A 24,224-nucleotide genomic window follows, 5' to 3' on the forward strand; every position below is an offset into this window, starting at 1 on the left:
CCTTGGAGATCTGGTGTCAGTCAGAGCAGACAATACTAACCTTGTTACAACCAGTTGACTGACTTCATGTAAGGTATCTTCATTTATCCATCAGCCTTTTAGCTTCCCTCCCACCATCAAAATTGAAATGTGTCCTACCTCATGTAGTTGTGGAAGGTGAATTAAGATAAGAGGTTGTAAAATACATTTCAATATAAATGAGCCACACACATGATTATGATTACGGGTTAGGAAAGCCGATTCACTTGCATATTCCTGTATAGTAATAATTTTACCTGTTAAAGCCACTTCCATGAGTCACTTCAGAGCAAGGTTCAAAGGTGTTTGAACCATAAATCTTTTCAGCTTCCAAATAACATGACTAAAGTCCACCAACTGCTTCAACATAAGAGAACCAAATTTTATTCATGATTTTATTTTTGTTACCTTTATTTCAATCACAATTCTGTTTATCCCAGTTAATACATGTCCTTACTCTGCTTTGGAGGCCCAGAGATAAAAAAAAATTCTGGACATTTTGAAACCATGTAGAAAAAGTGTTTTTCCTTCTGTACTCTCCCCCCAAAAAAAAAAAAAAATTCTGGACATTTTGAAACCCTGTAGAAAAAGTTTTTTTCCTTTTGTTCCCCCCCCCCCCCCCCCGAGAAAGATAACCTCAGAAATTTTGCTTTCAAAATGAAAGGTAATTTTTTTTTACTGCTTTAATAACATAAAATACATTGTTTGTCACTTAGCAAACAGCATTGTACTTCTTCATATATTTCTGAAATAGAAAAATATAAATGCCTTAGAGAAAGAGAGAGCTGTACACTGCTATACCCCATGCTAGCTTAGCACGTGTATCTTAGTTTTTGTTATCTGAGAGGAAGCTGAAAATAGAAAAAACAGATTTTGTAGTAAATGAAAAGGTTGTTTGGGCAGAAAGTGTCTCATATAGTCACAAATAAAACTAGCAAAAATTGTCCCTGTCTCCTTGTACTAGTTGAAAGTGATTGTATCCGTGCTTTCCTCTCTGCGTGTACAAGATTTAGACCCAAGCATTTCTTCTGATGCAATTTGAAAATTCATTGGGCTGATGCAGTTTCAAAACTCATTGACTAAAATCATGGAAACCATCTGTTATGCATTCTGTGGTTCCAGTTGTATATTGTTATTTTATTAAAAATTATACTGAAGGGCTATGCATTGCTGCTGCCTTTGCTCTATTGCTTGTGCAGATGTACATAGTACATTTTCCTTTCCTCTCATATGTCACTGGATTCAACTCTGAGAGAGTGTGTGACCTGTCCAAGACAACGTGAGGAGTCTTTGGCCAAGCAAGCAAGCTTAAAATTAAGCCAGGTTTCCCATGGTGTAGGGGACCTCACTGTCCCCTAAACCACATTTATTCTCTTTTGAGTACATTCTGATTTATTTGTTTTCCAGCGATTTGTAAAAGGTGACTCCTTGTAAATCCTGTCCACTAATCCCTAGGTACCTACCCTTTATTCTGATAGTATTGTCCGGCGGGGGTTTCCGTCCAGCGGAAACATCTCTCCTTAGTGTTGCTTGGAGATAAGTCTGATTCTGTGTTATCAATGCAAACTCGGAGCACTACTTCCCTTTTCCTGCTGTGTGTGCTTTGCATGATGCTCATTCTGTCTCCCTCCCTGCTACCCTCCCACCCAGGGAAGCAAATGTTATTGCAAACTCTCAGACATTTGCTGCTCCACCCACAGCCTCTTGCTATAATTAGAAAACTTCAGAGTCTCCGAACCCCCACCCGTGAAGAGCAACCCCATTGTTACCATAGCATTAGATATCCTGTCTAGTTAGTTACCAGTAACTAAACACTGAAACTTATTAATTTATTTATGAATACCCTAAACTCATATGGCCCAGGTGAAGGGCAGTTGTGTAGAAGGTTTGCTGATACTGAGCAGATCTGGGGCATTCACTGTCTGGTCAGGAGAGCTCCTGGGAACCCCGTGTACTCTGTTCCAAGAAAGACAGGATGTAACTAATAATACCAGATTGTCCTGGGCATATTAGTGTGCCATGTGAGAACTGTGAAAGGTCCCTTTGAGCTCAAAGTACCTACGTGCACAGATCCAGAGGACTTAGCCGTGTTAGTCCGTTGCTGCAAAATGCATCTGATGAAGAGGGCTGTGTTTCTCAAAAGCTTTATGCTACATTAAAGTTTGTTAGTCTTAAAGGTGTTACTGGGCTTTTTACACATGCACAGAGGCTGCCTGCTATGTCTCTGCATGATATACTGCTCTGGCTTTGCCTCTTTCCAGTTTGGCATCATCACTGGAATGGTTGTATCATTCAGCTACTCCCAGCACAGAGGCCTGTATGCGAGGTCTGGTGTTGTATGTGTGCGAGCCTACCTGTGGGCAAGTAATCCTAACTCCTTTACATTCTAAACATCAGTATTTTAGTGTAGAAGTAGAGTGTCTCAGGCAAACCTGTTGCAGCCTGTTTCTGAACCTCTCAAATGTTGTTATTAAAACAAGCCAAAGAACACATGTCTCTGTACAACGCATAATTGATAGGATTTATTGCCAAAACAACATGTGATGGTGGGCAGCATAGATGGCTTTAGATTTGTGCTCACCATTGCTCACTAAATGCTCTGAATGTGACCAAAGTGCATCTGAAAGTTTTCTTGTGTGAGCAGAGGAACCTTCACTGTATCGAGCAAGCAAATCCAGTTTCCTTCAAGGCGGCCAACTGGAAGTCCCTGAGCTTTTGATGTTTTGTATGAAGCCTGGAAAAGTGAAAATAAGGCCATGGGGGAAATAAAACAGTATGAAAATAATTGGGTTAATAGTTCATGCAGAAGAACCTGGAAAATAAATGATACATGCAAGGTACTGTTTTAAGGGGCGAAAGCATATGGTTACCAGAAGGGTGCTGGTCCCATGGGAAATGATCCTTGACTGGAATGTCTACAAGTAGTCATTGGATATATCAAAGCACTGCATTTTGAGTCTCCCTGTCTGTGTTGCTTTGTATGCATTGTGGGAGGTGCACAACATTAATAAGTGCTGTTCTAGCTCTAGCAGCTGAGCAGATAACTGAAGGGATAGCAGCACACATGATGAGTTTTTGGTGTGACTGTTTGCATGAATTTCTGATACATCTCTGACATATGGCAAAATTGCTGTATACTGCCTCCTAGCCCAGTCAAAATGTCATTTTTAAAGGAAGCAATGTGCCGTAGTCTTGTATCAGTGACATACAGCGTTCACACAAAACAATCAGCATGCCAAATAAATAGCTTAATAAAAATTGTGGCTTCACCATCTCAGCTAGTTGCCTAAATTTGCTTATTGTGAACCTTAAGGCTATGTCCCATTAACAGTGGAATGACAGCTGAGGCCTCTTTTCCTTTAGAACACACAAACAAATGAAGCAGCCCTATATTAAGTCAGACTCTCAGCCTACATAGCCCAGTATTGTCTGCCCTGACTGGCAGCAGCTCATCTACTTAATGGTAGATGTGTTCTCTGCATCTAGTACCAGGCCTGATTTTTAGCTGGAGATGCCAGGGGTTGAATTTACATGCAGGGCTATAGTCCCTCATTTAATCTATTCACGCTGAAGCACAGAATCCAGGCTTTTGCTGTAGCCATGAGCAGTGTTCCCTCTAAGCTGAGTTAGTGTGATCTAGCTCAGTTTTTTAGCCTCCAGCTCACATATTTTTGTCTTGGCTCAGGAAGGATGGCTCCAGAACAAACTAATTTATGCACTAGCCAAATCGCTCACTCATGACTTTAATGCCAGTAGCTCACAAAGTAGAATTTTTGCTCACAAGACTCCATGGCTTAGAGGGAACATTGCGAGGAGCATGAAGTTTTACTTGACATGGATTTAGAAAAAAGTATCATAGGGTCAAATGCCTGCTAGGCCACCAATGGAATATGCATGGTGGAAGGAATCCTCCCCTCCCCCATGTATAAGCTTATAAATTACAGTGCACAGCCTAGCCCTGTTCCCAAGTTACAGTGAATGCATGCATAATCTGTCCACACTTGATTTTTCTTTATACATGTTGAGTGATTCTCATGTTACATTCAACACATGCACAGCTGAACATGTGACTGCAACCACACTTTTCCAAGTACTGTTCCCCTGTTTCATTTGTAACGTGAACACATGTTGGCTCTTTCTTACAAACAGATGTACATGCAGGATGTACATGTGTTCACTGTAGCATGTGAACAGGACTAAATGTATGAGATGGTATAGTTCCTTTTTGTAATGTCTTTTTACTGTATCTATGACCTTCTCACCCTTATGTTAGAAGGTAGAGTTGTACAAATATGTTCATTGTGGATACACATCTGGATGGAGTGCCACATCATATGGGGTGCGTTCAGATGGGCATTTAAGCCGGTATAGATGCCGGTTAGAATCGGAGTACTTACTCACAACCACACAGCGAACATCTGCCTTCCATCCCTAACCGTCACAAACACCCTTTAAACCGATGTATTCTGCTACTAGGTCCCCAAGTGGTGGTATCCTGAGTGCTCCGGTTCCAACCGCATTATCCCTGTCTGATCGCTCTCCGCTGGTGTAGAGCCACTTCCGTTCGGAAGCCCGAGGCTTCTGCTTGTTGGCCGCCTTTTTTTTTTTAAGCCTCCTCGATGTGCGCTTGGGCAAAGCTTCGCCCCGGTGTTTGTTTTTTTTTAAAAAAAAGATGCTTCGTTTTAGGCTGTGTGAACGGGCATATTGCGATGTGCTGCACAATCAGGAGGTGAGTGTGCTCGCGTTTCTTCCAGATCAAACTGCTCCGGTTCCAACTGGGCTTAAATGGCCCATCTGAACGCACCCATACTGTAGTGTTTCTGTGGAGAAAATTGGTTTCTGGTAACTATGTGAAGCAGGATCTAGAGATACATTTTAAACTCTGCACTCTTAGAGCTTTCTGAGCCATTCCATAAACATTTTAAAAATAGAATAAAAATGCAGCATCTTCAATTGTTTGGTACTTGTGAAAGATAGTAATGTTTGCCTTTATGTGTAGGCAGGGAAGCATGATCCTGATACAGGCACACCGCATGTTCATGAAAGTCTACTCATGGTTTGTACAGTGCATGTTTAGTCTATTACTCAGCTGACAGTAGTATTATTTTAAGGAGGTGGATGAGAAGGATTCTGCCCCCACCCCGCAAAAAATGTGCCATAATCATAGAAGAATAACCACAGTTTCAAAATACAACTTTCATTCATTTGTATTTGTTTTGCAATCTGCCATTGCAACATTTATGCTTTCTAATGAAAGGGTTCACTTCACTGCTCAGAGTTTTTATTAGCTTTGTGCAGCTTTTCTTTGGATTTTCTTTTCTTTTTTTAACATTCTAGTGTTGCAATAGAAGTTGGGTGTACTTTGGAGTCATGAGGTACAATTAGGAAGCCAAAATGGATGCTTTAAAAAAAATAAAAGGAAAAAGGAAGTGACTTCAAGCAGTAGAGCTTTCTGGAGTGTAATGAAGCTGGTGGTGATTGCTAACCGGCACTGGATGGCAAAAACTTGATTGCACCCAGACCCAGAGACCTACAGTAGATCTCATAGAATCATAGAATCACAGAGTTGGAAGGGGTCATACAGGTTACCTAGTCCAACCCCCTGTTCAATGCAGGATAAGCCTACAGTATCCCTGGCAAGTGTTTGTTCAGCCTCTGCTTAAAGACTGCCAGTGAGGGGGAGCTCACCACCTCCCTAGGTGGCTGATTCCACTGTTGCACAACTCTTACTGTAAAAAAGTTTTTCCTAATATCCAGGTGGTACCTTCCCACCCTTAATTTAAACCCATTATTGTGAGTCCTATCCTCTGCTGCCAACAGGAACAGTTCCCTGCCCTCCTCTAAATGACAGCCTTCAAATACTTCAACAGAGCAAACCTTTCCCCCCCCCAACCTCCTCCAGACTAAACATTTCCCAAGTCCCTCAGCCTTTCTTCATAGGGCTTGGTCTCTAGGCCCTTGATCATCCTCATCACTCTCCTCTGTACACACTCCATTCTGTCCACACCTTTTTTGAAGTAAGGCCTCCAGAACTGCACACAATACTCCAGGTGTGGCCTGACCAATACAGTGTACAGTGGGACTATGACATCTTGTGATTTGGATGTTATGCGTCTGTTGATACATCCCAAGACTGCATTAGCCTTTTTAGTCGCTGCATCTCCTTGGTTTTCTGTGAAGAAAAGATGCAGCCTCAAGTTGCCCCTCAAAATTTATGGTTAATTGATGCAAAATTCATGATTTGTTAATGTATTTGAGTTGTCCAATGTATTTCAGTTCTTAAATAATCTTGAAGAACACCATAATTTCACAAAAACATATGGAATCTAAACTTTAATAACATGAACACAGAACCCTGAAGCAAATTTAAAAAGTCTGTCCTCAGGTGATGGGAACTACTTGTAGGGTTGCCAGCCTCCGGATAGGGCATGGAGATCTCCCAGAACTACAGAAATCAGTTCCCCTAGAGAAAATGGCAGCTTTGGAGGGAGGACTCTATGGCATTATACCCTCACTGAGGTCCCTCCCCTCCCTCAAACCCTGCCTCCCCCAAATCTCCAGTTTTCCAACCAACCTGGAGTTGGCAATATAATTATACAAGAGGGGGACCCGCGATACTCGCGGGGGGGGAGAAGAGCTCCGTCTCCTCCATCCCCCCCCTCCGCTCGATCTCCCCAAGGCGGAGGCGCCGGGGGCAGCGGCGAGGCCGGTCCTCCCCCCCCCCCCCCGCTTAGAGGGGGCTTGATTGGCGCCTACCTGTCCTGAACCCTGGGGAGCACAGCAACTCCCGAGTCAACGCGGGGTGTGAGCGTGCGCCTGTGCGCGGGGTCTCCAGGGCCGGCCTTTCCCGCCTTCTGGCTCACCTCTTCCTCCTCCCCCCCTCAGGTGTTGGCGGCGGAGATCGTCAAAGTTTCGGCGGTCTCCGGGCGACTGGAGCGAGCAAGCCGGCGGCGCAGGGTCCCGCCCCCTGTCCCCTCCCTCCTTCCCTCCTAGCTGCCCAGTGGCTTTGGCTGCACTCGGAGGGAGCTTGGTAGGCAGGCGGGCGGGCAGGCAGGCGTTGCTGTTGCGCGGGCTGGGATCCATGACCTCCGCAGGATCGGGCTCCACCGGCAGGAGCGGCCGGGGTCGTGGCGGCCCGAAGCTCCTGCGGGGCTCTCTCCCGCTCTTGCCCTCTCCCGCTCTCCGAGGCCGTGCGTCCCCCTCGCCCTCCCCCGACTTTCCTTGGGGAGTTTGCAAGAGAGGGGGGAGAGATTTTGAAATAAGAAGAATAGAAGAAAGAGAAAAAGGGGGCGCTCGCGGGTGTGTGTGGATTTTTGCGTGCGAGGCTTCCCCCCGCCTCCTCCTCCTCCCCCCGGTGGCTCGCGGGCCATTTAACCTCCGCCGGCGCCGTCCAGCCTTCTGCAGCTGGGCGTGAGCGGGTGCGCGGAAGAGGAGCGGCCGCTGCGCTCCGGGGCTGGCGAGCAGGCGGCGGTGGCGGCTGCCCCTGCGATAGGCGGACGACGCCGGGTGGTCACATTGCAGTTCGGTGCAGGCAGCGGCGGCGGCGGGAGCAGCATCAGGCGTGCGGGAGGGGCTGGCTCGCCGAGCCCGACGATGCAGCTACGGCGGCGGAGGAGAACCCGGGCTGGCTCCTTGCGAGCTGGGCCGGGCGAGGGCTGCCCTGCTCCTTTTGCGCAGCCCTCGCTGCTTGCAGAGCGTTCCCTGCGCATGCGCAGGGGACGCTCTGTAAGTTTCGGGGGGATTTAAACATCCCCCCGTGTTTTTTTTTTCAGGTTTCTGATTTTTGTGCACACGTGGGGACCGCCCCACGTGTGCACAAACCTCTCCCTGCCCCCCAAGTGCCCCCGAAGTGCGGATTTAGATATCCGCACGGAGGGGGCAACTTGGGTATTAGATATATAGATTCTTATTGCTGTGTATCTTAGAACATCGATGGTACAGGATCTATGGTGAAACATCATTGATTATTATTGTACATTATGTAGCATGTCCCTCTCAGGACTTCAGTTGTTTTTTGATTTGATATAGGGTTTTTTGTTATTTGTCTATATATTTTATAATGTACAATGCTCCTGATGATTTTATTTCATTTAAGTTCAGTGGGTAATCTATATGGGGTAGTAGACAGTGTAGTCAAATCACAGCTGACTTATGACTCTGTAGAATTTTCAAGGCACAAGTCATTCAGAGGTGGTTTACCATGACTTGCCTCTGTGCAGCAACCCTGGACTTCCTTGGTGGTCTCCCATCCAAGTACTAATTAGGGCTAACCCTGCTTAGCTCCTGAGATAAGAACATAAGAGAAGCCAATGTTGGATCAGACCAATGGCCCATCCAGTCCAACACTCTGTATCACACAGTGGCCAGAAATACCAGTGCCATCAGGAGGTTCACCAGTGAGGCCAGGACATTAGAAGCCCTACCACTGTTGACCCCCCCCCCAAGCACCAAGATGACAGAGCATCACTTGCCCCAGAGTCCCTATCTATACCTTGTGGCTAATAGCCACTGATGGACCTCTGCTCCATATGCTTATCTAATTCCCTTTTGAAGCCGTCCATGCTTGTAGCCGCCACCACTTCCTGTGGCAGTGAATTCCAAGTGTTAATCACTCTTTGGGTGAAGAAGTACTTCCTTTTATCCATTCTAACCCGACCGCTCAGCAATTTCATGGAGTGCCCACGAGTTCTTGTATTGTGAGAAAGGGAGAAAAGTACCTCTTTCTCTACCTGCTCTTTCCCATCCATAATCTTATAAACCTCAATCATGTCACCCCTCAGTCGTCGTTTCTCCAAGCTAAAGAGCCCCAAGCGCTTTATTTTCTTCATAGGGAAAGTGTTGCAACCCTTTTATCATTCGAGTTGCCCTTTTCTGCACTTTTTCCAAAGCTATAATATCCTTTTTAAGGTGTGGTGACCAGAATTGCACACAGTATTCCAAATGAGGTCGCACCATTGATTTATATAGGGGCATTATGATATTGGCTGATCTGTTTACAATACCCTTCCTAATAATCCCCAGCATAGCATTGGCCTTCTTTATTGCAGTCACACACTGTCTCGACATTTTCAGTGAGTTATCTACTACAACTCCAAGATCTCTCTCTTGATCAGTCTCTGCCAGTTCAGACCCCATCAACGTGTATTTATATTTAGGATTTTTGGCTCCAATGTGCATCACCTTGCACTTGGCCACATTGAACCCCATTTGCCATGTTGACGCCCACTCGCCCATCCTTGACAGATCCCCTTGGAGTGCCTCACAATCCTCACTGGTTTTCACCACCCTGAACAACTTTGTATCATCCGCAAATTTAGCCACTTCACTGCTTACTCTCAACTCCAAATCATTAATGAACAAGTTAAAAAGCAGTGGACCAAGTACTGATCCCTGCGGTACCCCACTGCTTACCCCCCCTCCACTGAGAGCACTGCCCATTTATACTCACTCTCTGTTTTCTATTAATTCGCCAGTTTTTGATCCATAAAAGGACTTGTCCTTTTATCCCATGATTTTTGAGCTTGCTTAGGAGCCTTTGATGAGGAACTTTATCAAAAGCTTTCTGGAAGTCAAGGTAAACAATATCTATTGGATCCCCCTTGTCCACATGTTTGTTCACCCCCTCAAAGAACACTAACAGGTTAGTGAGACAAGATCTTCCCTTACAGAACCCATGTTGAGTCTGCCTCAATAGGTTTTGTTCATCTATGTGCCTACTAATTCTTTCCTTAATAATGGTTTCCACCAATTTACCCGGTATCGACGTCAGACTGACTGGCCTGTAATTTCCCGGATCTCCTCTGGAACCCTTTTTAAAGATGGGAGTGACATTAGCTACCTTCCAGTCCTCAGGAATGGAGGCTGATTTTAAGGAGAGATTACATATTTTTGTCAGGAGATCCACAAGTTCACAATTGAGTTCTTTCAGAACTCTCGGATGTATGCCATCTGGGCCTGGTGATTTATCAGTTTTTAAGTTGGATGTTAAGAATGTTGAGACGACTCGATTACATTACAGGCTGAGTAGATATTGTTAATCTTGTCTGAATTTGTAGAGCGGTTGACACCACCTATTTGGATGACCCTTGCCTTTTGTGGTTACTTAAATGTTCCAGGGGAGGGGCTGGTCAATTGGCTTCAAGTAGTATTTAATGATTCTTTAAGAGAGGGGGTGGTTGTCCCAGCCTTAAATCAGGCTGTGGTGTGTCCACTTCTAAAGAAGCCTACACTTGACCAGGAGATCTCAATAAGTATTGACCTGTCTCAAATGTTCCAGTCTTGAACAAGGTGGTTGGACAGGTGGTCGTTGGACAACTCCAAGCTCTCCTTTTTTTTAATAAGTATTTTTATTAGATTTTCACAATAATGCATATTCACCAACAATTATTATTAATAGATTACAATAGTTTCCTTGTACTTCAAATCATTTCTACAAAGCAACACTACCACCCAGCTTCTTAAATTTCCCTTCTACACAATCACCAAAGATAATATTTTTCAATTACACACATCCAATAATATTAACTTGCAAAATTCCTTCTTTCTCCTTTCTATAAACCTTAAGTTAATCTTATCCAAATCACATTTCACCTTTATTCTCTTGGGATAGGGTACTAAGTAGACTCACATTAGTATCAACATCCAGACTCTTAGTCCTGTTATCAAGATTATTTCATCATTTCATCAGTTTTTTATCTAAACATTTGCCATACTAATTAGTTTTTTTATCTAAACATCTGCCATACTAATTGTAATTAACCCTAGACAGATAGCAATATGGTCATTATATTTTTCTCTTACTTTTAAACTATTTCCACTTCCTAAAATTTCATTGATATTTTACCGCTAGATATTCACTTTACCATGCTTATTACAAATCATTTCACTTAAATTCCTTATATACTTTAAGAGCCCAATACTTATTCCGAACAAAGACCCATATAAAACTATCAAAAACCAAAGACAAAAAATAAAGCAAAGATATTAAGGACATTAATAATCAAAATAATTTTAGTAGGTTCTTTTACCATGTTCTAATCAATTTCTTCCACCATCTTACAGTTCATATCCTCTCATGCTTAACATTGCAGTTCCATAAATAAGCATCCCATTATTTCATACCTTCCTTTATAAATCATTATTATACCTTCAAGCCTTATCAAATCATTCTAACACTCTTAAATTCATTTTTATACTCTGTAAAGTTCCTACTTCTTTCAATATATTTATTTCTTTCCAAAAACACAAATAAGACTAAGATAAATCAGAAACACATTAAGCACAGTACAGAACAAACCAATGTAATTTTAATAACCACTTTTACCAAGAAAGCCCCAAAAGAAAACGGGAGGGAATCGGGTCTGGAGCGCTCGCGCGCCCCGCCCGTCGCCACGCCGCCAGAAGTCGACAACTCCAAGCTCTCCTGAATGAGGCAGATTGTTTAGATCCTTTCCTTTCTATTTATTTATTTATTAGACTTTTACCCCGCCCTCCCACCGAAGCGGCTCAGGGTGGCTTACAATAGTTTAAAAACCAGTAGAAGAATTAATACAACCTCACATCTAAAAGAATACAATCAGTAAAATAACCAAATATAACTTATTAAAATTAAAATTGCAGTTTAAGCATGGCGGCCATCCGTTATAAAGTGCTAGAACGATCAATGTGATCTGGGCTATTAAACGCTTGCCGGAACAGCTCGGTCTTTACCGCTCTACGGAATTGGTGGAAATCACGCAGAGCTCAAATTTCGTTTGGGAGCTGATTCCACCATACTGGTACAGCTAGGGAAAACGCCCTAGTTCTTGTCGCTGTTAACTTAGCGTCCCTAGGGCCAGGGGGGACTAAGCGATTCTGCAACTCAGATCTCAGTGCTCTTGGGGGAACATACGGGGAAAGGCGATCCCTCAGGTAGACAGGCCCCAGACCATATAGGGCTTTAGAGGTCAAAACCAGCACCTTGAAACGAATCTGGTAAGCTATTGGCAGCCAGTGCAGTGCCTTCAGCACAGGCTGGATGTGGTCCCATATAGAGAGGCCCATCAACAGCCTGGCTGTTGCATCTTGCACTAGCTGCAGCTTCCGGATTTGAGACAAGGGCAGCCCCATGTAGAGAGCATTGCAGTAATCCAGCCTCGAGGTGACCATAGCATGGATCACTGGTGCCAGATCATTGTGTTCGAGGAAGGGGACCAACTGCCTAATTAGCCGCAGATGATAAAAGGCTGCCTTGGCAGTGGCTGCTACCTGGACCTCCACTGTCAAGGAAGCATCCAGGAGCACTCCCAAACTCCTGACCCTCGGAGCTGGCACCAATGGCACCCCACCAGCCGGAAGTGGGACCCCTACCCTCGTACCTAGGTTTAGGCTTGGTTATGGGACTGAAACAGCCTTGGATGCCCTGGTAGATAACGTGGTGTGTCCACTTCTAAAGAAGCCTACACTTGACCAGGAGATCTCAATAAGTATTGACCTGTCTCAAATGTTCCAGTCTTGAACAAGGTGGTTGGACAGGTGGTCGTTGGACAACTCCAAGCTCTCCTTTTTTTTAATAAGTATTTTTATTAGATTTTCACAATAATGCATATTCACCAACAATTATTATTAATAGATTACAATAGTTTCCTTGTACTTCAAATCATTTCTACAAAGCAACACTACCACCCAGCTTCTTAAATTTCCCTTCTACACAATCACCAAAGATAATATTTTTCAGGTGTCACCCATTCTGAATGGGGTTGTGCTCCCTTTGGAGGAATAGGTCCATAATCTGGCGGTGCTCTTAGACCCAGGCCTAGTGTTGGATAAGCAGGTGGCAGCCATGCCTAACAGTGCCTTTTACTAACTTCAACTAATTAGCCAGCTGTGGCCTTTCCTGGGCAGAAAAGATTTGGCCACTGTGGTACATGCCCTAGCTACATGTAAATTAGATTACTACAGTAGGCTCTATGTTGGGCTGTCCTTGAAAAGTGTTTGGAAACTTCATTTGGCACAGAATGCTGAAGCCAAGATGTTGACTGGAGTGGATCATAAGGACCATATTGCTCCACCCTTTGCCCATCTACACTGGCTTCTAGTCTGTTTCCAGGCACGCATGAAAGTGCTGGCTCTATATGGTTTGAGACCAACATACCTGAAGGACCACCTAATCTTTTACAAACCTACTGAACCATTACAATCATCTTCAGAGGCCCTACTTCAGATGCTCCCACCTTCTGAGATTAGGCAGATGGCAACCTGGAAGAGGGACTTTTCAGTCATGGTACCAAAGCTCTGCAACTCTCTCCCCAGGTAGATTTGTCTGCCCCCTTCTGTAGTCATCTTCTACCAGCGGGTGAAGACTTTTTTGTTTCATTTGGCATTCCCTCAATGATTCCTCCTAAACCAATGGTTTTATGTTGTGTATGTATTTTAACTAGTTTGTATGTATTTTAATTCTGTTTTTAATTCTTTTAAAAATTGTTTTAATTATGGGGTTTGATTTTAATGGTTTTATAATGTAATTTCATCTTGTATTTTTAAATTGTTAGCTGCATTGGAGGCCATTCTAAGGGCAGAAAAGTTGGATATAAATGTAAATAATAATAATAATGTAAAGGTATATACGACCAGTCAGCAGTTTACAGTAGAACCCAGGAAGGAAAATCTCTCTGCCTTAAAAAAATTCCCAGTCTTTGAGTTTAATCCCAGTGGATTTTAATGGGCATAGAGTTTAAATTAACTGCATAGGATCACACTGTTTATCTCCTTTTAGGAAGTCCATACAGATGCATAATAGGTTTTCATATGGGGGGGGCACCAGAGGACCTATAAAAACAGTTGTGGGTCTTATGAATTAGATATGGTGGTATGAAGGGATCAAAGGAGCCAATTTGGTGGGTGGAATCATAGAATCATAGAGTTGGAAGAGACCTCCAGGGTCATCTAGTCCAACCCCCTGCTCAATGCAGGAAATTCACAAATACCCCCCAGTGACCCCTGTTCTATGCCCAGAAGAGAGCAACCCCCCCCCAAAAAAAAACCCTCCAGGATCCCTGGCCAAAATGGCCTGAAGAAAAATGATTTCCTGACCCCAAAGTGGGATCTTCTGAGCCAACCCACAGAAGAGACACATCTACTCTTAAAAACTGTTCTTAACTATGGAACTTTATATCTGCACATGGTGTAATTTCATTTAAGAATGCTGCCTAGTCAGTGTTTTATCTTTTAGCCAGTTACCATATTGGAGGACGCAGAGCTAAAATTCAGTGAAATAAATGCCATGAACGTCAGAGTGCATCCATGCATACAAAGGCTGTTCTTGGGGTTCTGGTTACATTTGGGTTCTGGCTTGGAGATGTTTAAAAGGTGCAGGAGCACTGTGCTGGCCCATGGAAATCAGCCCCTTCATAAGAGGATCATGGAGGTGTTTGGTATGCAGCCTTAAAGGTGGCTGGCCTGCAGGCTTAAAGATATAAACCTTATACTGATATATCTTATGCTGAGTCACACTGTTAATCTACTTACTTTATTATTGCTTCCTGTGACTGGTAGCAGCTCTCCAAAGACAGCAAGTTACGTGGAGATCAGATAGCTGTAAATGACTCCAAAAGTTACAACATAATAATTCTGAGGGTTTATTTTTTATTATAAGACACTGCCAACCCAAAGGAATGTTATTCCATGTCATATAAACAGACTGACTTTCCATTCAGTTAATATTTGCTGAACTATGAGACTTACATTAAAAAAATTGAAATAACTTAAAGAATCAAAGGCTATGTATGTAGACTATGGGCAAAATCCAGTGTCCCAGGCAGTATAGCAGCTCTGCCCGAATCCTGTTCCCTCCCTGCACCATGACTGTCTCTCGTTGATAATATTGCTTACTTATAAGTTTTTAAAAACTGATTAGTACAAAAACTTGAATAAATATTCTGCATTTTTTCTAATTCAACTTTGAATGAGTCTAGGATTGGTGTGGGCTTTGAGATGTTGTTGAGTTTCTCTTTACCCAAAGCCAGACCATTGGTTCACATAGCCAAAGTATTCTGTGGGCTGAGATGCTGGGGATTGACAGGGAACCTACTGCATACAAGGACACGCTCTTTCACTGAGCTATGGCCACTCCACATGACAAGCATCCTTCATGACTTGAAATTACCTTCTTTTTAAATTAAAGGTCATTGCAAGGTTAGCCAATAGCTTGTCTGGAGTGGTAGCCAGTGTGTAACAGCAAACAAATGGTGTCTTGCCAACAGTTGGCTGTACAAACAGTTGAGAAAGTGTTCCCTAGGACTAAGCCAAAGACAGACTCTGTTTGTCTTTGGCTTTCTACAAAGCCAGACTAACTTCAGTCATGATAGTGCTTTGGAACAATTCATACCTGCTAGGGGATTTCCACCCCAGTCCCATTTTTTTCCAGTTAAATTAACAAAGAAGCATTGGACAGAATTCTTCTTCTTCTTCTTCTTCTTCTTTTTGCAACAGCTGTGTCAAAGTTAGTCTTGTCAGTTTGAATTATGGTTCCTTGGTTTCAAATACTGTAAGTTAGGGTGGGCCATGGGATAAGTTGCATATACATTTCCTTTTTTAGAAGCAAGTCTGTTTCAAATGCAGTCTGAATTTGGAGATAACATCTGTTAATACAGGAGCTTCCCACAATTTATATTGGAGCACACCAGACTTGTATAATGAAAGCACACCATTTTTCAGGAGACTACACGGATGTGTCATCAGCATCATGATTTTGAGAGCCAGAGTTGGTATAGTGGTTAGAGTGTCAGACTAGGATCTGAAAGATCCAGTTCAGATGCCACTCTGTCATGAAGCTCACTGATCTTGGGCCAGTCACTCTCTATCTGTCTTGCTGTGTCTCTCTTTCTCTGCCTAACGTACTTCAAAGCATTTTTGTGAGGAATAAACGGGAAAGGGAGAATCATGTTATGGCACCCTAAGCTCCTTGCAGGAAGGGTGGGATAAAAATCTACTACATAAACTTCTCTAACCCCTTTTATTGGCAACATATTTATCTCAACTGTCCTACAGTTCAAGGTGACTTAACAGATAAAACTTACAGTCTAGCAAAAATAAACCTCTACAAACACAAAGCAACAAAAACAAATAAAACCAACAACATCAAATCAATTTAATAATGGCCCCGGTCACATGGGCCAGATAATGCAGGGGGGAGGCGTGACTGTTCGCTCCGGAGCAAAATAAAGCGCGGTAGACCGATCACACGGTCCCCCGAGTCTCCGTGCTCAGGCTGTTAGCTGGCGATCACACGGCGATGCTGCAGTGTGGCAAAGAAGTGGTGCGGCACTATCACACAAGCGTTTCACGTTTGTGCGCATGCGCAGTTCCGCGAAGCAGCACTGCTTTCAGTTTCGTGTTTGTGCGCATGCACTTACGAAAAACATCCGGTTTGCGATGGGATGTGGACGAGCGCCGGATGCTACGGGATACTAGCCCTCCCATGATCAGACGCCTGCCTGTGCCGCGTGTTTTCCTGATACTAGTGCACTTTCCTTGGTACTTTTTAACTCTGCATCTTCAGCGGGACACCACGGGTTGGCCACGGGTACGCTACGCTTCCCAGATGTTGCAGTGTGGTTGCACCCCGAAAATCTGCCCGATATTTGTGCCTTTCGCACGACAAATTCTCCGTGTGACTAGGACCAATAAGCAGCGATTAGAACCTGACATACATCAATAGATTTAATTGCCAAGTACGTGTTCTAAAGGTGAGCTTGGGAAAGATTCCCAAGTGTTAACAAAAAGACACCACAATGCACTTCATTAGGAAATTCATTCCAGAACCTTCTGCTTTTTGTCCAAAAGACCCTTCCTACCATTAGCTTAGTCTCACTAGCTGAGTATAACTTGAATAGGGCTCACCTTTTTGCTCTACCCTGGCTGATTCAGGTCCCTCATTATAGCGGTTTTGGATGGTATCTTAGGGATCCACTACCAGTCAAAGTAGATGGTATTTTTCTCAGTGTACCAGTGGTCTGGCTCTATTTAAATCAGTCTCATATGTTCAAGGAAATGCCTAATCAGGACATTGCTTCCTTGCATCCCATATGAAGTTTATAATGGTTTGATCTTTTTCCCCCACCAGATGAACGAGAAGCAGTCCAAAAGAAGACCTTTACTAAGTGGGTTAACTCTCACTTGGCACGTGTATCCTGTAGAATTACAGACTTGTACACCGATCTTCGTGATGGACGGATGCTTATCAAACTGTTGGAAGTTCTTTCAGGAGAGAGGCTTGTAAGTTCCCTTTCCAGAACTACTCATGTTGGCTAGATTCTAAAAAAAAAAGCTCTGATTTTGGTCCTTTGGTGAAGGCATTAACTCTGTGAATGTAAACTATTTTGTTGTGGTTGTAGGGCAATTGAATGCTTAACCCAGTCATGGTTTTGGATATTATTAATTGAAATATGCAAATCACCCTTTGTCTCATGCAATTATACTTTGTTGTTAACTGAATCATGTATAGCAGCTTATATGAGTTTGGATAATTAGGTAATATGAGGGAATGAATCCATGTAGCTTCTGGAAGTGCTTCTGCCCCCTCCTTCCTAGGTAACGTGCATCACTCTTTGTTGCTTTTAATCATACAAAATGATAATATGTGTTTAGAAGGTAGTTTGGCTATGTTAAAAAAGGGTTTTTTGAAAATGTTTCCTTTTGCCAGCAGTTCAGGAGAAGTGAAATAAGAACTTCATAAATGTTTAGAAGTAGTAGCTAAGTAAATTCTTTTTACAAATTAGCTATGGAAAAGCACGTTCTTTACTTCTGACACTTCATCCTTAGAACCTGAGAAAAATAATTGTGGTAACAAATGGAGCAATACAATTATTATAAACTATGTCATTTTGGTGACATGCACTTTTAAAGACATTCTAAGCCAGGGCTTGCTGTCCTTTTCTTTAATGAGAACTACTTCTGAGTAATAAAAAATATCCTGAGCTGCCCCCCTCCAACATGCTACTATGTTTTATTTTGTTCTAGAAATAGAAAAGAAGCTGTCAGGAAAGTGACATAGAGAAAAATCCTATGAGATGAAAGCTTTGTTTGTTTTTAAAGCCTAAATCAGAACTTTTGGCGATTTTCTTGAGTCTTCCTGGGTCTTCTTGGGGACGCACGGGCTACTGTGCAACAGCCAGCGAGTGAAGCTACTTGTTGCAGACTCTAAGCGATCAGTCCTACAATGTACATTTGCCTGTGCTCCAAAAGCCACATTTAGGTATCAGCATTTTGTATGGTCCTGTAACACTTCATAAACAGAGTTTCAGAACTTCAGACTTCAATGTCATGCCACCCAAGTTGTCTGATCCAATTGTTTCACCACTTAAAATAGGTAGAGGGGCAGGTGAGTTCTCTAAGAAGTATTTATTTATTAGATTAAATTTATGTATTGGTTCACTGGCCTGCCAGTATTGGAAGTAAGATGCTGGATTAGACTGTGGATTAGACCACGGACTGATCCAGTTGGGTTTATCTTGTGAACGAAGCAAAATTCTGTACACAAGATAAGAAAATAAGTGTCTGTTTTTCTTTGTAAGGAAAGAAACAGTGCAACCTAAGCACAGTTACAGCTTTCTAAGTCCAGTGAAGTCCAGTGGTGCAGTGTTTAGGATTGTACTGGAAATGGCTTACATGCATGCATGCCTGAACCTCTGAATGTAATATAATTGGGGGCACAGGCAGGTTTTATATTTCCAGTACTGCTGTAGCATACAATACGAACCCCACAGCTATGAAAGTGTTCATTTCATGCTCAGGCCATCAGCTAGAGAAAAGCATTCCTGGGTTTCCATCTGAGACCCACAGAACAAAACTGAGCAAGTGGGAATTGTGAGGAGTAGGAGGAACTCGTCTGTCCCTGAGACGCCCATGTCTTCGTGTAAGAAGACAGTTGTGTGTGGACTGAATAGCTCATATTTATCCTTTATTTGTCCCAGTCTGTCATATGAGGCAGAGAAGTCCAATATCTGGACTGTGGCATGGGAAGCACTGAAGCAGCACATCTGGATTTGAAATTAGGATCCAGGTGTTAAGATGGTACTAGTGGGCCATCCCTTTTTTGGGCTTCCATGTACAAAACCATACTTCATGTTATTTCACTTGCAATAATATTGCCCAACAGTGCATTTGTCTATCAAGCAACATATCCATGTGACAGGCCTAGAAGCTGCATGACTGTAAATCAGATTCTCAGCCTGGTTACCTGAGCCTTAGAATGAGCATGACTTCAGTGGTGTATGTTTAAAAAGCACATTCTAGCACTCTACTCTTTCCACTGCAAAAAAGCATCTAGATAAGGTGGTTTGTGAAAACTTTGACATAATTACATACATTCCAAAGTGTGTTACCAGGATTAGCTTTTAAATCCCATTTGCCGAGGCTCTTCTGCTTATGTTTTTTTGCTCTTTGCACTCGCTAATATTTATTTTGGATTCAGCATACCATTAGAGAACCCAGTGCCCACCAGTATTACCATATCTGAAGCCTAAGACCTCTTTCAGGATTTTATAACCCAGAATGAGGACCATTTTGAGCATGACAGGTTCCCTATTTGCATTTTGAAAAATTCATCTAGGAAAGCCACCACAAAATGGCTGAATGCTTGTGTCATCAGACCACCAGAACGGGCAGGCCATAAGCATAAAGACATACAGTTTCAGAAGGTCCCAGAATGAATGGTTGTTGTGGTCTGTTTCTTGTACACATTTGAGAGCCAGTTTGGTGTAGTGGTTAGGAGCACAGACTCTAATCTGGGAAAACCAGGTTTGATTCCCCACTCCTCCACATGCTGCTGGTGTGACCTTGGGTCAGTTACAAGTTTTTTTGGAGCTGTTCTCTCAGGAGCAGTTCTCTCAGAGCTCTCTCAGCCCCACCAACCTCACAGGGTATCTGTTGTAGGGAGAGGAAGGGAAAGGAGACTGTAAGCCATTCTGAGACTCCTTTGGGTAGTGAAGGACGGGGTATAAATCCAATCTCTTCTTCTCAAGTCCCTCATACTTTATACATGACAAAGTTGAGCTAGCTTTGGCCAATTCTCAACATCGGATTTTTTTTTTGTTTTTGTTTTTTATTTTATTTTTAAAAGGGATAAAATAGAAGAGTAGCCATGTTAGTTTGTTGTGAAGCAGCAGGGATTCTTTTGGCACCTTGAGACTAGCAAATGGATTGTGGTCTAAGCATTGGTAGTCAAGATCCTGTTTCATCAGACATATGAAGGGAAATATAATGCTGGGGGGGCAACATTGGGAGGGCTTCTAGTGTCCTGGCCCCACTGATGGACCTCCTGATGGCACCTGGTATTTTTGACCACTGTGTGACAGTGTTGGACTGGATGGGCCATTGGCCTGATCCGACATTGGCTTCTCTCATGTTCTTATGTTCTTATAATGTTACAGGGGCCCTAAGTGTATGCTGCTTGGGATCATTACTGATGAGGGGAATGTGGAAGAGAATTTACTTAGGCCTTCCTTTCCATTTTACTTTACGAAAACTTATTCGATTTACTGATCCAATTAAGTAGTATATAAAATTGTAATTAAAATTTATTTACTCCTATTTGGATTCAGGAAAATTAATCTTTTTTTTTCTAAAAGCCATCTCAAGCTTCCGTGGGTTTTTTTCTTTTCCATGCTGTAGAAATCTGAAAACACTGAACATTTGAGGGAACTAGAGAAACTAAGAGAGATCACCCTTACCTTGTAGAGGTATTAGAAGAAATAGGAGGTTTTCAGTGGAGAGTCAGTAAACCGGGAAATTTAAAAGGCACAGCTGAACATATTATTTTCCTAGAGGCAGAATGGTAGAGAATCCAGTGAGCGGCAGTGTTTTGCGTGTGTTCCTCACTCTGCAGTGTGTGGGAGGGGGGAAAATAGACTTTGTTATAAAAAAGGCACTTCAGTCGTTCTCCCCTTCAACAATAATTTCTTTATAATTTCTGGAAGCCCAAAGGTCACCTCACATAAACAGATTCTCTCTAGTGAATTTTGCCTTTTATTGTGCTGGGGGGGGGATTAGAGGGAATTAAGGTTGTCTTGCTTATGTGTGCCCAGCACATAACTGAAATTCTTAAACAAATATAAACACTGCATGCAAGGAAGCCAGTTGGCATTTCTCATTGTCCAGCCTACTCATCCTATTTCCTCCATTTGGCAGTCTCATTTGAAGGCTCAACAGAGGAGGAAATTATTATTATTTATATGGCACTACCGAATGAAGTGGGATGAGGAGGCTGGACAGTGAGTGGGTCTCTTGCAGTAAGTCAGTAGAGTGGGTCCAATAACAGAACAGGGAACAGAATCCTAAGCTTTTGAGTCCACACTTGTTCTCTACAAGCCCCTCTCAGCTGGAAATGGGAGATCACCCTAGCCAGCCCTGTGATGCTGAAAAGGCCTCTGGGGTGATCTCTCAGGTGAGAATGGTAACTAGGAGAAAGGAGTTGAGTAGAACGCCTTCAGCCACCCCCAACCCAAATCACTTGAGGACTGGGACTGGTGTTTGTGCCTCAGCATTCAAGGATTGGCAGCTCTCTAGCCATGCCAACCCCTGATGCTGGTCCTGGGTCTAGCCTCCAGACCACAGCAGATCTCCAGATTTTTTTTTAAAAAAAACCCAAAAACAATGCTAATTACAAAAACAGTTCTTTATAAGCTTTTGCAGGATCAAGTTCCCATGATGGAAAGCTGCCCTTCCAGTGGCTAATGTCTACAGTTGACACTGAATCCAAACAGAGGACAAAGTTCCTGTATACATTAATGTGTAGAGTGGTGGCTTTCACATTTTCTTCCTTCAGGGGACCTTTTCACATTGTGTAGCCTGATCTAAAACCCTGCACATTGCAAAGGATACTGGGATGTTTTCTGGGGCAAGCATTAATTTGTTCATTGTAGCTTCACAGTGGCCCCACATGGTCTGGAAGAGCACCATAAAACATACAGAACGCCCACCTGTGGTTATTTATTGCAGGAGAAGACGATTAGAGGCCAAAATGTCTTTCAAGGAATTTTGTCTGCCATTAATGATCTTCTGATTGAAGAAGCCCCAGTAGGCCTCCAAGGAGCCTCCTGGGACATAGTTTAGAAACCATTGATGTAGATGATGGAACTTTAAAGTGCAGCTATCATTGTTGCAGCATGGCAAGTATGAGAAAAGTTGCAACTTTCAAACTTCCTTCCTTTACACAGCTGTCAAAAGAACAGGAATCCTGCCATCTGTTGCACCTGGTCTTCCCAGGTGTAAAATGGTATACATCAGGGGTCGTTTTGTAGAAAAAGAGCTAGGGGAACTCATTAGCATAACTCATTAGCATATGCCACACCCCCTGACATCACCGGTCATAAGGCCACACACCCCACCCCAAACGGTCCCGGCCGCCGCCGGCCTTGCAGCTCCTTTGCCGAGCCCCATGAGGGCCCGGCGGTGAACCTGCAAGGCCGGCAGGAGTGCAAGGAAGCCCCGCGAAGGCCCTCCCTGGCCCCAGGCAGGCAGGGGTGGGGAGAGGCAGGGAGGAAGCAACTTACCCTCCCTCTTCTCCTGCCTCCTCCTGGCTGAATGAGGGCCGGAAGCGGGGCGACCAGAAGAAATGGAGATGAGCACCGCAACCCTAGAGTTGGATTCGACTGGCTTTCGAGCAAGGGAACCTTTACCTTTTACCGTATGTTTAAAATTGCACATTTTTTTTTAAAGAGGAACATGAAGATATATATGTCTGTGAACTCTGGGATATTAAAATAATCTCCGATTAGTTAATATCTATTTGGACATTAACTGAAGTGCTATTTATTTGCTCTCTCTGTCTTCTCAAAATACAGCCAGGCGACTCTTGGTGGATATGCAATTGTACCCAGGCCATATGCATTACAAATGACACATGGGAGGTGGTTCCTGTCGAGTGCGTACCACCACCTGAGCCCCAATGCTCCAATAAGCTGGCCCCTGTGCGAGTGTTAGATGAGAACGGGTGCTGTTGGCACTGGGAATGTACACACACACACACACACACACACACACACATGTGTATATATATGTGTGTGTGTGTTTATATATGCCCAGATAATCTTTTGAGTAACATCATGCAGATGAGAATTTTTTTAAAATTCCTGGGTTTTTTTATAAAGAGTAAATTAGCATTGCATAAAAATGCTTCATAACAGTTAACAGAGGCAGTAAATGCAGTGTTGCATTGTCACGCCAAAAGGCAAAAGCATCTCCCTGGTTAATGGTGCTTTCCTTCTTACCATACGTTGACTGATTGGTATCCAAGTGAAGATTTCTACAGCCCACAGATCCTAATTACCACTGGCTATATTCCGGCAATGATAGTTAAGTCTTGTTGGCTCAGCAGACAGGCTGCTTTCTTTGCTAGCTGAAAAACAGCTCGCCTGTGTCCTGTCTTTGTCCTGTTCTCCTCGACAGACTGCATCCCCTGAGATGTTTCCCATGACAAGACCAGTCCAGTGAGGTGTCTTGCTGCCTTGTAGACTCAGTCCAGTCATCACACCAAACCATGGTTTGCTTTACCCATACTTTAAAATGCAAACCGTGGTTTGACTTTTCAAACGTACAGGTGACCATAATTTACTGTTGATTCTAATCAACAGTTCTGTTTCTATGATACACTGGCTCTGGAGGTGGAGCCAGGATTGTAACTATTGACTATCAATTCGAACATCATGCCAAACTGGAGCCAGCTGAAAGCATTGTTTGCAACCCTTTTCAGCACATGGCTTTTAAATCTGTTTGAAAACCATGGCTGGTCAGTTCAGACATTGCACCAAACCATATAGCTAAACCATAGTTCGACATGATGTCTGAACTGAGGTTTTCCTCCTTCAGTGCTGTTTTGTACTCAGTTAATCTCGAACGCCTGAGCCCTGTCACCACTTTCAGGAGCAGGAAAAGAATCATGCTGCAAGGTACATTTTTTGCTTACCTTTTACACCGTGGAATGGGCATGCGGGGGGGGGGAATGAGTGAAAATGACAGCAGAATGGCAGCTATGGTTGTAGCGTCACCCTTGAGTTTGTCTAACAAAACTTCAATATCCAGTACAGTCAGGGTTTCTCTTGTGAAAGGGGAGGAAATTTGAAAAGGGGGTTAGCCTTTTCAACTGTTTTTTGAGAACAGGATGTTGTGCCACAATTGGCATATCCAAAGCAGCTTACAACACCATTCTCCCCTCCTCTGTTTTTCCTCAC

The 24,224-nt window shown here is 43.3% G+C and overlaps 1 protein-coding gene across 4 annotated transcripts in view; it reads left to right on the top strand.

The window, feature by feature from the left end:
- SPTBN1 (spectrin beta, non-erythrocytic 1) overlaps window positions 1–24,224 on the top strand; it is a 258,319-nt gene that overhangs the window by 154,236 nt on the left and 79,859 nt on the right. For all 4 annotated transcript variants that reach the window (XM_015421214.1, XM_015421216.1, XM_015421215.1 and 1 more), the window contains one exon: window positions 17,120–17,271. In XM_015421214.1, the coding sequence (XP_015276700.1) occupies window positions 17,120–17,271 (152 nt within the window). The remainder of the gene's footprint in view (window positions 1–17,119; window positions 17,272–24,224) is intronic.

Source organism: Gekko japonicus, unplaced genomic scaffold (assembly GCF_001447785.1).
Source record: "Gekko japonicus isolate JY-2015 unplaced genomic scaffold, Gekko_japonicus_V1.1 scaffold261, whole genome shotgun sequence".
Classification (NCBI taxonomy): domain Eukaryota; kingdom Metazoa; phylum Chordata; class Lepidosauria; order Squamata; family Gekkonidae; genus Gekko; species Gekko japonicus.